Raw genomic sequence first — 13,944 nt, forward strand, 5'->3', positions numbered from 1 at the left:
TTCTTACATTGGTCGTACTCGTTTTCTTGGCCATAAGAAATGAAAAATGAGATAAACTGGTTGATGCATCTTCAGATTCTTGGCTGAACAAAACAGGTTAAAAAATCTCATGATGTGTGGGTGCTGAACGAAAGAAAAATATAATATATTGCTGCGTTTAAGTACATTTTCACATGTTCTGTGTTTACCTCAGTGACTGTGTGATTCACATCTCCAACTCATCTGGATTAGACTTAGTCAGACCAGTGTTAGTCATTCTGTAGTGACAGGCAGGCAGATCTTGATGTCCTTCCAGGATACAGGGGTTCAGGTAGGAACCTCATTTGTGTGGGGTTTTTTTTCCAGAGAGATAGCGTGCTAACAGGCTTGGGGAAAACACATTGCTCAACACAAGTAAGCAAAAGTATAAATTTCCCTTTTGCTCCCTCAAATTTGGGATGCCCAACGACGTTTGCGAAACAGGCCAATCGCAGAAAATCAGTTTAGGAGAGTAAGGGCCAGCCAGTGTCCTCGGACACGCGTGGAGCCAGCTGCCAGTACATTTGCATTTCTGCAGTACCCCAGCTGAAATGGGCCTACAATACGTGGGAGGACTGCATTTCCTGCACAGCTGGCTTGGCAGACCAGGGGAGCATGATCAAGTTATGAGGTGGTAAGGTTGCCTTGCTGACTAAAACAACCCATTCCATCTTGTGTACAGTTTTCTGAACAAAACAAAAAAATAACAATAATAATAATGCTTTTTATTCATGATGTGCTTTTAATACACCCAAACCACTGCATAGTGTAATGTCATTGAAGTTTAACAGATCTGAATTGCAGATTATTTTGACATTCTACACTTTCAATTGACACAAACTTTGAATGACTACATTTTGTTTGTTGCAACATGGCCTAATTTTTGATAAATACAGGCCTAAATTTTCAGCAGGGTAAGCCACCCCGAGCCTGGAAACTTACCTTCTACGGATGGCTCGCTTAGAAGGCAAATTAATTGTCCACACCTGCACTGATGACGATGGCTTTGCCAATTTTTGTCTGTGCAAGTGACAGTACTCAATCGGTCTTTCAGAAAAAATAAAGGGGTTGAGAGTGCGTTCCTTCACACAGCACGAGTGTGATATGCTACCCCTGGTGGACTAAGACTGGTACTGCAAGGAGTAAAATATCCAACCTCAGACTGCCAGAGAAAGAAAAGCCAACTGTACTGGGGGTTAGTTACCCAACACTGCCAGCCTGATTGATTCAGCTCATTTCATCCAGAAATAACAGAAACGTTCCAATTCACACAAATAAAACTCAGCCAAAACACAGACTCATAAGAGCATGGGAGGAAAAATTCACTTTACTGTTTTTAGGAAGTCAAGAGTTATGAGGGGGTAAAAGCACTTGTGACAAGCACAGTAGGCCAAGTGATCTTTCGAGAGGTGGATCCATTATCGGTACAATCACAACCCCCACCCCACCCCAAAAAAGATACTGTTAAGGATAAACAATACCAGCACACTTAAGGATATTCACAAAAAAAGTGCCAAATTGTCTTCGGGATAAACTAAAGAAGGATGCTAAATTTAAATTCTTTTTTACAAATACATGACCAAGTTGAGTCAAGTCATACCATCCATCTGACGGTCACTAGTCATGTTTTCTGCATAACATGCAAAATATTTCAGAAATGCCAAAGACAAAAAGGCCCTTTTGAAAAGGGCGATTTGCAGCGGCTTGTAGATATTAGTCCTCCCTCCATGTGTGCTTCACTCCTTTTCAGCCAGAAGGATTCAGCCAGCTTTTTTCTATTTGTGTTTCCACACAGTCTCACAGTATAAACACACTGTGTGGCACGGAGCTCAAAAATGCACAAAGATCAACTCATACTGACACATACATGTTCTTTAAAACAAAACACAATTTTTACCTTTCAAACGATAAAATCCTTTTTAAGCGATAAGCCCGTTTGCCCCGTACATGTGCCCCGATCGTCCTCTCTCCAAACTTGCCATTGGGAAACGCACCCCTTTTCCAGCCAAAAACACACACGACGCAAGCACGCCTCATTGCCCTTCGATTACACTTTAATCACTCATTACTTTACAAATGAAAAGAAGCTTTTGTTCCTCCTGCCGCAGAAGCACAGTTTGTCTTTCCGGCCTGTGCTGGTGGATAAATGGCGCCTCCTGAGGCGCGCGGCAGACTGTGCTGTGTGGCCTGTGCTCCCACAGCTGCTGCTTTACACTTACACACCGACGAAATCAACCAGCTCCCCACAGCACACCGAGCTAGAGCTAGCCAAGATGAGGAGAGGGGAGAGGACCACAATTTGAAGAGTGTGCGCACACATGCCCACGCACACACCTCGATCTCCCATAACAGAACTGGGTCAAATGCGTACATTAAATATTTCAATTGCTGTCAACTATTTTTTTCATAAAATATTTAATAATTAATTCTTTAACAAATGGTACTTTCGATTATGTATTTGGAAGCCCATTTAAAAATGATCTAAATGTTGAACATAATTGAAAGGGAATGCATTCTAAATATTTGAAATGTGGTATTTACAATTAAAATTACAATTTATTTGATTTGAAGTAATAATTGATCTTACTTAATGGTTTAATTACAGCACTGGTAGACAGTGCTGAACCTATGGCCAAATTTGTATAACTCAACAGGAATAAAATTTATGTTCACATTTTTCCGGATGAATCCAAATTGACAAAAAAATGATATCCACTCATCCAATCAAAATCAGTCATTAAAATCAGACTGTTAAAGGAGAACAGGTCTCATCTCAAGTCTCGTATAATGATGAACGTTATTTTCTTTCATTTCTGTGTGAACTTTCACTTAAGGCTTCCATCACTCCCAAAGGCCCAGCGTTACAGGGTATTAAATACATATGAAAAGTACACCGTTATTTACAGTATTTTAAGGATGCATCTTAAAATAAAGCACTCATTTAGGTTGGTATAAGTCAGTATAACATAAATAACTGCATTTTAAACTGAAATATTTACGTACTCTTGTATTTGACCCAGATCTGTCCCATACATGACTCAACAATTTTCCCGTCATCTCCCTGTCCTCATCCCTCCATCTCCTGAACCCCCCCCCTCCCCCCAAGTGGTTCTCCCCTCCCCCCTGCCCCTCAGTGCCTCAGCAGGACGTACTCCTGCACCGATTCGGGCAGGGGCAGCTCCTTGACGGCGTCGGGCAGGAAGCGGGCGCCCAGGCCCCCCCGGACGGCGCGGCGGGCCAGCGAGCGCAGCGAGGGGGGGCGCGTGGCCTCGGCGCCCAGGCGGGCCAGCAGCTGGGGGTCCCGGGCCAGCTCCGGGGGGGCGGGCCTCCCCGCCGCCCGGCACAGCAGCCGCAGGCACTCCTCCTCGCGCTCGCCGCCCAGGCCCCGCCCCAGCAGCGCGGCCAGCCGCGACACGGGCGTCTGCCCCTTCAGGTTGGTCACGTGCGCCTGCGCGCCGAACTCCAGCAGCACGCGCACGCTCTCCAGGTTGCCCTTCATGGCCGCCCAGCTCAGCGGCGTGTCGCTGTTGTAGTCGCGGGCGTCGGGCCGGGCCCCGCCCTCCAGCAGGGCGCGCGCGCACTCGGGGTTGTCCTTGAAGGCGGCCCAGTGCAGCGGCGTGTCCTTGTTCCCGTCCAGGGCGTCCGGGAGCGCCCCGTACTCCAGCAGGAGCTCCACGCAGCTCTCGTCCTTCTCGGCCGCGTAGTGCAGCGCCGTGCGGTTGTAGCCATCCACCGCGTTCACCTGGGGGTGGGGCGGGGCGGGGCGGGGTGGGGGGGTGGGCAGGGCAGGGAACAGGGCCCAGGGTGGAAAACAGCCAGATTAAGGGTTGCCAGGGATGAGATTTAGAGGACAGAGGGGCGTGCAGAGAGACTACTCCTTTCATAGAGAGACGGTTTAGCTAAGGGAGCCTAAAACTGCAGTGACATCACTGTCAAGAGTAAAACTGTGGCAAAATCCCAAACTGAGTAAAACTGAGGCGATATTACACTTTCAAAGTTAAACTATGGTAACATCACACTGTCAGAGCAAAGCTTACTAAATCAGACTAGCAGATTAAAACTGTGGAAACATCACACTCTCAGAGTAAAATTGCAATGACATCACACTGTCAGAAACTGATGACATTTTTACTAACTTCTTAAAAAATGTTCTCAGACAAAGGTTCGTGTTTGTATGAAAATTCCAGACTTGCCTTCCGCATAAAAAGCAAGTATGTGCATGTGTATGTACAACGCCGTCGGGAACAGTAGGAATGGGTTAATTTATTCCTCTCGGTGCAATAATAACATGACTCTTGGTTATTATAACCTTGGTGCACGTTGCCATCAATCGTAAAGGTGGCTACCACTGACAGGAGACCAATTACGGTCCATGTTTGGGTTGTTAGAGTGTGCCTGATGATGGTGCAGTGACTGTTGGAACAATGCCTGGGGGCGGGGTCAGGACTGTTAGACAGTGCCTGGGGGCGGGGCAGTGTCTGGGGGGTGGGGTCAGGACTGTTCGACAGTGCCTGAGGGCAGAGCTGTGAATGCTGGGACACTGCTATAAAACACAGCTTTAAAATAAACTCCCTCTATTTATCAGTTGCCATAGTGTCAGGATATCATGGTTATCATTTTTATCAAGACCACACACACAACTGATACACTCCGCGCCTGAATTTTATTCCTATAAACGTTTCATTTTGTCTTTCAATTTTTTTCTGTTTGAAGACCGAACCATTTACTATTCCATACCAGCCTGCTGAATTTTTTTATTTTATTTTTTTTTTACGTTAGCTAGCCAGCCAAATGAGAACTCTCAAGCAGCTCTTAAAAAAATGCAAAATGACTGGCAAGGCGCTAGTCACCCTAACTACTGAGGGTACTAGAATTAATAGCGGAGTAAATGCTCAGTAACATCTACCGGTGCACTTTACCAGTGTTTGTCAGTCAGTATGGAAGATTCTGGAAGACTCCAGACTCTGTGGGAGAAGGTAAACCCTGCTGTGAGATGTGTGCTGGCGGGACTGCCCTGAGGCTGCCAGAGCCGTACCTCTGCCCCCTTCTCCAGCAGCAGCTCCACACAGTCCACATCGGCCACCATGCAGGCGCAGTGCAGCGGCTTCAGCGTGCCGTGCATCCGGTTAACATCCGCGCCCTGAAACAGGAGGAGAGGGGGTCAGATCCCTGAGACGGGGGGAGAGGAGGTCAGATCCCTGAGACACGGGGAGAGGGAATCAGATCCCTGAGATGGGGGGAGAGGGGGTCAGATCCCTGATACAGGGGGAGTGGGGGTCAGATCCCTGAGACGGGGGGGAGAGGGGGTCAGATTCCTGAGACGGCTGGAGAGGGGGTCAGATCCCTGAGACAGGAGGAGAGGGGGTCAGATCCCTGAGACGGGGGGGAGAGGGGGGCAGATCCTTGAGACGGGTGGGAGGGGGGGTCAGATCCCTGAGATGAGGGGAGAGGGGGTCAGATCAATGAGAGGGGGTCAGGTACTGTGTCTAGAAATTGTGCTATGGCAGTAGTTTTATATGCGTTTCTGCCCTGACAGCAAAACGGTCCATTTTGAAATTCTGTGCAAGATGAGTAACCCAGTAGTGCACTAAACCCCAGACTATTCCTGTATTCATAAAACCTTTAGGTAGACAACCAGAACAGCCCTCCTGAGGGATTTCTCCTTGTCATCACATTCTAAAGAGGTGTATTTCAAACAACTCTGAAATAAACTAAACAAAACTACACAAAATGTGATTCTGAGGGGTTAGTATTCTGGTCCTCCATCTGATCTTGGAGCCCACGCCAAAGGGTGAAGGGAAGGCATAAAACTGCCTTCCCTTCTGGGAGAAAAGGAACAATGCGACCTTTGTTGCGATCGTAGGCTCCTGTACTCGTCACGAGAGGCTGTACCTCGGCAGTGTGACTGAAAATAAAGGTCAAGAGGACCAAGTTGCCGCCAACTAACGTAAGACTCCAAATAAATTCGGACACTTCCTTTCATAACAGAATAAACTGTGTACATGACACATCACATCACATCTGTAGTCTTCAGGAGCACGATGCTAAAGTAAGCCTGGATCTCAGGCAAATTCATAACCATCCTGCTGTTTGGCCTACATCTTTCTAACAGATATGGGGCTGTGGGAAGTGTGTGCTCACAGTGTGTAATTACGAAATACTGAGTTATGCAGCTTTTTCAAATTGAGCCTGAGAGTAACAGAACCATCTGACTGTTCTCTACCACATTGAACAAATGACTTAAGTTATGCATTCTAAAATTAGGGAGAAAACTATGTAATTATGTTATCACAAGCACAATTTCAAATGCACATCTCTTTCACTCAGAACTGATGACATATTCAATGCAGGTTAAAGACTACAATTACTTGTACAGTTAAATGCCAATTAAACAACACCTGAGCAATAAAGGGGACCAGGGCCTGGAAACTGGTCATATTTTTTGCAGAAATTACCACAGTGATCTTAACATTAACTGATTGGCTGATTAAAAGGGCTCATTATAAAAGCCTAAATATCTGATCAGCTTGACAATCCATGACAACAACGCTGAGTGCTGGATTCGGCTTACCCTGCGTATGAGATCCTCCACATTGTCGTGCGGGAAAGAGCGGATGAAGGCGATGGTGCGAATCAGCCGCTCAGACAGCGAGTATTTACTCTGAATGCTCTGCATTATGTACCACATAGTAGAACTCATGTGGGCCGGAGGACCATACCACCCGAGCCTGGGTGTCAGCGGGCAGAACAGGCACCACGAGCAGAGACAGGAACCTCAATCCCGAACAGCTGTGGAGACAGAAATCCACACAATGTGTTCAAAGTTTTAAACAACGTTCTAAAAATGATTTTGTCGATTAACCATATTGACAACAGCATACAACGCCGCAGAATTGTGCGAAAATAATTTTAGAGCGCAGGAACATTCATTCAGGCATTTATATGAGGAAACTGCAACAAAAACAACCAAAATGTGTACCGCAGTTACAGATAAAGCTAAAAAATAAAAACTAAGAACAATAATACACCGGTAGGGGGCAGTTCAAAACCATAGTTGCACACATATGGTAAATACTGTTCAAAACCCAAACCAGCCAAGTTATTTTTTCTTAACATCACTGAAACTGATGTGGCGGATATTATCGGCTTAACTACATAAAGATAATTTGATTATCGCATCAAACTAGCCAATTCAATGCACCAACTAACGTTACATGACTGATACTATCCTATTAGCATCTAGCCATCTGGCTAACTTCACATTTAGTCAACTTAGCATCAACCGACTGACATAACATACTAAATCGATGTGCAAATTATGTCCATTTTACAACATAATTTGTCTTAGGTATCTAACGTTATCTGTATTTTCCTGATGTAACTGAAGTTAGTTAGTCTATTTCTTTTTTAAAGCTAAATCAGCTAACGTTCTGGCAAAAAAAGAGCAATTTCGTCAGAAGAGCACATCTTAACGCCTTTTTCACATCAATTAGCTTACTAACCACACTATTAGTCCATTAGCAGCTATACAGGACAAAACATGACAATTTCGACCCTGAAAACTGGCGATAACCGGTTAGCCAGCTAATCTACAGACGACTTACCAACAGTACTAGACTAGTCTAGCATTGCAAATTTCCAAAATGGACATCGAACTACAGTAAGCAAACGTTACCGGTTTCAGGTAAGTATTCGGGTTTTTTCTTTAAAAATAGAAAGAATTAGAACATACAGACAGACGCCCCAGGGTTTAGGGCGGTCGCTCCTCCTTCGAGGTATGTCAACAACTTGAACACTCAAGGGACAAAACCAAATTACATATCCAATATGGCGTCCTAGTTTCTTCTTCTGTGGTATTAGTAGTCTTCACAGCTTCCAGTCTATGCTTCCAGGTCGCTGGGCCAATAGAATCCTGAAACTAGGTTACATTTTATTGATCAGTGTAGGTGAGGTTCTGACAGTGAGAACATTATCAGAACCATATACACGAATAACAACATACATTCCCCAAAAAGACAAAATATTTTATATTTATTTTCATAAATCCTTCCGGTCATGTTTAACTAGCTGTTATGCGAATGGTCCTCCTAAACGTTGATCACCTAGAATATTGGACCATAATCCATATACAATATCCGTGACCATAGTAAATCCAGAAAACCAGATTTAATGATAGTCAGCCCGCGTTTTCATTTCCGATGTGTAATGTAATTCGAGAAATGCCGTCTATAATTTTCCGGCCTATTACCCAGCTGTTGATAGCTTGTGAATTGTCTTATTGTAACGGCCAATTATACACACCATCATTCGAAACACTAAAATTTAACGGCATATTTCAACAGTATTGCTCCATCTCCACCTCTCCACTCGCTGACTCATGACGCGGATAAAAAGAATTCATCTTGACACACAAGAGCAGGCTGCAGTTACTTCGTGAACACGCAAGCTTTGTGCCGCGGTAGGCAACATCATGATGGCCACCAGCGTTCCATGTTGGGAATACTTGCGTGATGTACAGAAACACTAAAACGGACAACCAGATACACTTAAAGCGTACAAACAACGAGTCTGTAATAAAATGCCATTCATACAACTAACCTCACTGCAGAGTATTTCTAAAAATGTTCATCATTGAGAAAACAGGTCGATATATTGGTAGGTAGAAGAATGGTTCTTTACACCATTATGGAATCACTACTGGTTGTTGCCCAACCGGAGCATGTAGTTACAGTCCCCATGATGGAGAGAAAAAAAGAGAGCTGGAGTAGGGACAAAAGCATAGAGGTCTTTCCAAACCATGTCGTAAATACCACAACAAAGGGTCTTGCCAAAGCTACGGGTACGCATGACACCCACCCCGTATTGGTAATCAACCAAGACCATGCAATTCACACAGTACAAGTTACACTATAACCGAGACCTGGAAGTCTGCATGCTGGTTTCCTTCATTGGGCTTACGTTACATTTGGCAACAGCTGCTGCTCTGTTCAGGTTGTTATCCTTTTAGGTCCAAGTAGTTTTGCACGTTCATCATTCTCCACATGCCAGAAATCCCTTGCCAAATATAGTAACCACTCTGCGCTTTTCCTGTCCATACTCTGAGATATAGCAGATATCCCCGGGAAATATCAGGGTTCAAAAGTATAGTACCACAGGTTTACCAATTAGTTAAAAAAAACAAGCATGGAATCGTCCAGACCCATGGCGCAACTCACTTCCGCAGACACATTTTAGCTGGCACCACCTGTGCATGTCCTACTAAACAAAGCACCACCTGCGCATGCGTCCCACAAAACGTCCCTCAAAGGTCGTCCGTGAGTGAGCGAGTGACCACAATTTGCCATGCATAGCCCACGGCGGCAGTTCCTGCACGCTGTGGGAAAAAGAAAGAAAAAAAAGCATCTCACATGGTTTATGACCGCACAAATCGGTAAGTTGAATAATCCTGTACACTATATTATACTGTAAATGCTGTACACATCTTGTGTTAAAGACCAACAAATATCAAATTTGCACCAAAGCTCTGAAATGATGCAAGTAAATAAATGCCATGTTTTTAGAATGAAAGGTCCACATTGATTTATCTTCCAGTGGAGTGGATTAAACAATTGAGGAGGAAAAAAATTGAATATTCTCTTGGCTAGGGAAAATCATTGCCTATCACGGAGACTGACTTCAGGCCCTGGTATAGGCCAGAGTGACTCATCAGTGCCAGTTTTGACCTATTCTGAATACCTTACTGAGGACATGGCCTTAGGAGAATCAGACAGGAGACCCTTGGTATGAATCCATTAATTTCCTTGTCCGATTCTGTGCACTGAACAGGCTGGATTCCCAGTGCATGCACCTGGGAAACTCGTTTCCCTTTAACCCATGCAGAGCCAGCAAGGGAGCAGGCCTGCACCACTGCCCTGCCCAGGGTTCATACAGGTCCAACTGGCTGCAGAACCGGTCTAAAGTGCCAAACAAGTAGGATTGCATTTGGCAGATTGGCACAATCTGAACTAGGTACTACACCCTATCTCCACAAGACACGATAGGAGAAGTCCATGATGGCAAATATCCATCCTTTTTAGTGACTAATATGGAAGATTGTAAGGGAGCTTTGCATAAACATTTACTACACAATCAGCCACAAAACACACACACAGTAAGATGGGACACAAAAACACTTCGTTAAGGCTAAAACAAGATCATTGTACTTTATTTTTTCCCCCCAAACAGATTTTATTCAGACATCTAGAATTCAGTGTCTCAAACACTTCAGGTGTCCACTGTTTCTCACACCCCTCCCACACTGCCCCCCCCCCCCACCTCCCAAAACAAAAAAAATCCCAAAAATAAATCACTGTACAGACAATACCCAAAACTGAGGGGGAAAAAAGAAAAGAAAAAAAAAAAAACTAAATTTAAGCAAGCCTGTCAACATCGATTTCATCAACTTACACTTCTAAAATGATTTTTCACATTATGTAAGATTAAAAAAAGAACACAAGTTAGTGCATTTCATTTCATTACACAAGACCACTAGCTGCTCTTAGTAATTAATTAATGAAAAGAATGACAAAATTAAAAAAAAAACAAAAAAAAAAAAAAACATCCCCAGTGATTCAATTACTTATTTACTGCATGGCTGTAACCCAAGCAACACATCAAGTATATGCTTAACTGAAGTCTCAAACCATATATGAATATGCTATTTCACACAATGCTTTCCCACTGTCATTCCACTCACTAAGAAGGGTATCACCAACCTGACGGCATTGGGAAAATAAAATAAAAGAAGCTTCGCACATTGGATTACAATAAATAAGATTTAAAAAGCAAGAGTAAATGAATCAAACTGTAGTACAGACCCTTTTCCTCATAGCTAGTCGATAGTCAGTCTAGTATTCTAATTACAGCACCAACGACACACCAAGCTTGTCGTCTCGCCCCCTACAGGAGCAGAGGAGGAAAAACAAACAAAAAAACAACAGTAAGTCGTCGAGATGATAGAAACGGTCTTCTGTGTCTGCACTGGCTGCGGCAATTACATATCAGAAAACAGACATTTTGGGAAGGGCAGGAAGGTACATGTGAACTGAAAATACAAAGCGTTAAGTCGACTGGTTCTCACTTTCAAATTTCCAATTTCCACCGTTTTCACAACAGTTAAGGGTCCCTAGTGCAATCGGCTACTTTCACCCATTGAGTCTACCGTTGGCGCTGGGCATTTTGAGACTGTACACTGTGGTTCAGTGATAGAAAAGGCTCTTTCCTACACTGATGCATAAGAAAACTAAAGCTTTGCATTTAATGCAAAGTCACCTTTTATACCATCTTATTCACGAAACAAACTGCATACACAAAATCCTTTCCAAAAAGCCATCAGCTTCTAAGACACAAAAGTTTTGGTTTTCTCGTGCAATGAAGAATAAAAATGCAAACCCCTTTTTTACAAGTGTTAGTTCCTGTAAATGGAAAGGATGATGAATCCACCCCCTCATCCTAGCTCAAATTAAAGGCTGTTGTCACTGCCCCAGAAGAACATCTGTATTTGACTGCAGTTGCTAACTGGCAGCATTCTTTCAGGAAAACATGAATAAAACCACAGCTGTGGTTATGGATTAACCTCATTTGGTTTCCCTCCTCATCCACCTTTAAGGTGGTGGTCACTTCAAACCAACTTTCTCTACAGACCTTGTACTACAGTCATAAATGAAAGAAAACAAAACAAAAAACATGGGTTATCTTTTGCCAGGGCCAGAAGTAAAAGTTTAGCACAAGTGAAACTTAAGATCTCCAAACAAACATACATACGAACAATGATCCCAAATCAAACCATTTCATCAAGCTGGAGGCTACCGACTGATGGCTATGGGCAAGTTAACAGGCAGGCTAGCAAACAAAACAGGAAGCGAAAAGCCTTAACAGATTTCTTTATATCCAATCCAATAACAGGTAGGTGTCTGTGCATGTGTTTCCAGGGGCAAACAGTTGGTCAAGTAGGACTGTCAAAAGACTTTAGAAAGGTAAAAAAATGCCCAGTGAAAGCCCTTCATTCAAAGGGGGTGCAGTGTAAAACAGGGTATAATTGTTTCCCAATGCCAGATATCACCAAAGCAGCCAAAAACCTTCCTTCCAGATACATATCGCAGACATTTTAAGACCATGTTTCAGAAGAACCACCAGGCAAATGCAAAGGTTGAAGAACTCCCCCTTTCCTACAGTAAGCTACCACGGGAAGTTATTAATAGCAAAGCCGTTTCGTCTTTAATGAAGGGTGCGAGCTGTGGAAGTGACTTGTGCACCTGCTGTGGGGGACAGAGCGGCTCGGTTTGGGGTGGGGAGGTCTAACGAGGGCACCCCAAGTTTACTACATCACAGGTCGCTACCCACGACACACACCTGTTACAGGTCCAGCTCTGTCAATGGGCCCGACAGCACACTGGGAACAACCGACCCTGACAACCAAATCTCAAAACCAGTATTAGAGAGGGGAAAAAAGGAATACCATTAAAACACCCCAAACCAAACCAAACCAAACACTCAAAACCTGGGCATACCAGACCCAGACCAGCTGGCCTTAACTCACACACACATGCACCCTACCAATGAGCCAGTAGACTCCTCCCCCCCCCCCCCTCCCCTCCCCCCCTTGCCCGCCCGCTCCCCTAAGGTACCGCCCACAGTGGTCACAGCCCCAGAGCAGCAACCCGCTCCATTACAGCAGTTAACAGATTGAGGTGTGCAGCAGCTGGTGTACAGTACAGACTGGTGGATGACTGGACTTGAAACGCGCACTGAAACACTGCAAGTTTACTACCAACACTACTGCTCTGCAAGTTATACTGCTGTCCTACTCTGACAGAGTGCAAGAGTGTAAATGAGGGATTCAGGAATCAAATTTACCGCTTTAGCGACGCACCTAGCCCCCTTCCCAAAATCACACATCCCGTCTGTACTCTCTCCGTGCTCCCCCAAAACTCACACATACAGAGGTGGAGTCCAAACAAGCAATGCAAAGAAATGAGCAGAATATGGGTTTAGACCAGATGGGCAAGTTTGGGAAAAGCAGCTTTAAGCACTGATGCAACTGCATCAGCCTCCGCTAGGTCCCCACCCTCAGTTTCCGATAACCTAATGCCAGAGGTTGGGGTGTCTCGAAATGTGACCCAGGCGTCAGGTCATTTTAGGGAAGAATGTTTAGGTTTCCCTTCCTTCTGATGTTTAATATCAACGCCTATTCTCGCTGAAAACCAAGCCCGACCCAAGCGTAGCAGAGCACGACGGCAGGCGGGGCTCAAACTGGGTCCCGCCCATCACACTGTCCAACGCGATCGTCATCTTGGCCCAACACAAGTTTACCACCAGGCCTTCAGCTCGCTCCTAATGAAAACCCATGACCCATAGCCATAGCCATCAGTACAACACCAAAACACAACACCAGGCCTACTAGCAGACGGTAAAATTAGCCTGCAAATGCTTGATTTCTTGCATATGAACAAAAAAAAAAAAAAATTAAATAAATTAAAAAGGTAAAGAAAAATAAAATTCATAGTGGATGATGCGTCATCGCATGTCAAGGTTTTTGAAACGCATGCCTCTTTTTAGCATATAGCGTTTCTTGTAGCCCAGCAGATCTTTCTGCTTTTGATGGGAGGTTTTCCCAGGGCAATGGTACCCCTCCCCCTCCCTCCCCCCCCCACAATCACTCACTCTCCCACAAACAGACAAGACAAGAAAAAAAAAAAAAAATCACAACTAAAATCACAGCGCTCAGCTGAAGGAAAGGATCCATGGAAACGCGCGAAACCGAAATGATTTCCTCATCCGTCCGCCCTCCTTCAGTGCAGGGATTTCATTTTCTTAAACATTATTTTGTTTTTGTCTGTTTTCCTGGAATGTCCCAGTCCACTTCAGTCCTTCCAGCCCCCCAGGGAG

The 13,944-nt window shown here is 44.5% G+C and overlaps 1 protein-coding gene across 2 annotated transcripts; it reads right to left on the bottom strand.

Moving 5' to 3' along the window:
• Positions 1 to 3,120: 3,120 nt before the first annotated feature.
• Positions 3,121 to 7,907, bottom strand: asb8 (ankyrin repeat and SOCS box containing 8). 2 transcript variants are annotated; one of them, XM_035383185.1, is made up of 4 exons: positions 7,751 to 7,907; positions 6,590 to 6,807; positions 5,054 to 5,158; positions 3,121 to 3,760 (listed from the first exon to the last, which is right to left on the bottom strand). In XM_035383185.1, exons 2-4 carry the CDS (start codon positions 6,716 to 6,718, stop codon positions 3,149 to 3,151), a joined length of 846 nt encoding a protein of 281 aa, XP_035239076.1. In that variant the 5' UTR covers positions 6,719 to 6,807; positions 7,751 to 7,907; the 3' UTR covers positions 3,121 to 3,148. The 2 variants fall into 2 exon arrangements, with proteins under 2 accessions (XP_035239076.1, XP_035239077.1); XM_035383186.1 differs by having other exon boundaries at positions 7,623 to 7,757.
• Between the last annotated feature and the right edge of the window lie 6,037 nt (positions 7,908 to 13,944).

Source organism: Anguilla anguilla, chromosome 11 (assembly GCF_013347855.1).
Source record: "Anguilla anguilla isolate fAngAng1 chromosome 11, fAngAng1.pri, whole genome shotgun sequence".
NCBI lineage: Eukaryota > Metazoa > Chordata > Actinopteri > Anguilliformes > Anguillidae > Anguilla > Anguilla anguilla.

Coding starts and splice junctions, on each gene's coding strand:
- asb8 (XM_035383185.1), bottom strand. CDS start 6,718: ATGAGTTCTACTATGTGGTACATAATGCAGAGCATTCAGAGTAAATAC. Junction 5,159..6,589: donor TGGAGGATCTCATACGCAGG/GTAAGCCGAATC, acceptor CTCCTGTTTCAG/GGCGCGGATGTTAACCGGAT. Junction 3,761..5,053: donor TGCTGGAGAAGGGGGCAGAG/GTACGGCTCTGG, acceptor CCCCACCCCCAG/GTGAACGCGGTGGATGGCTA.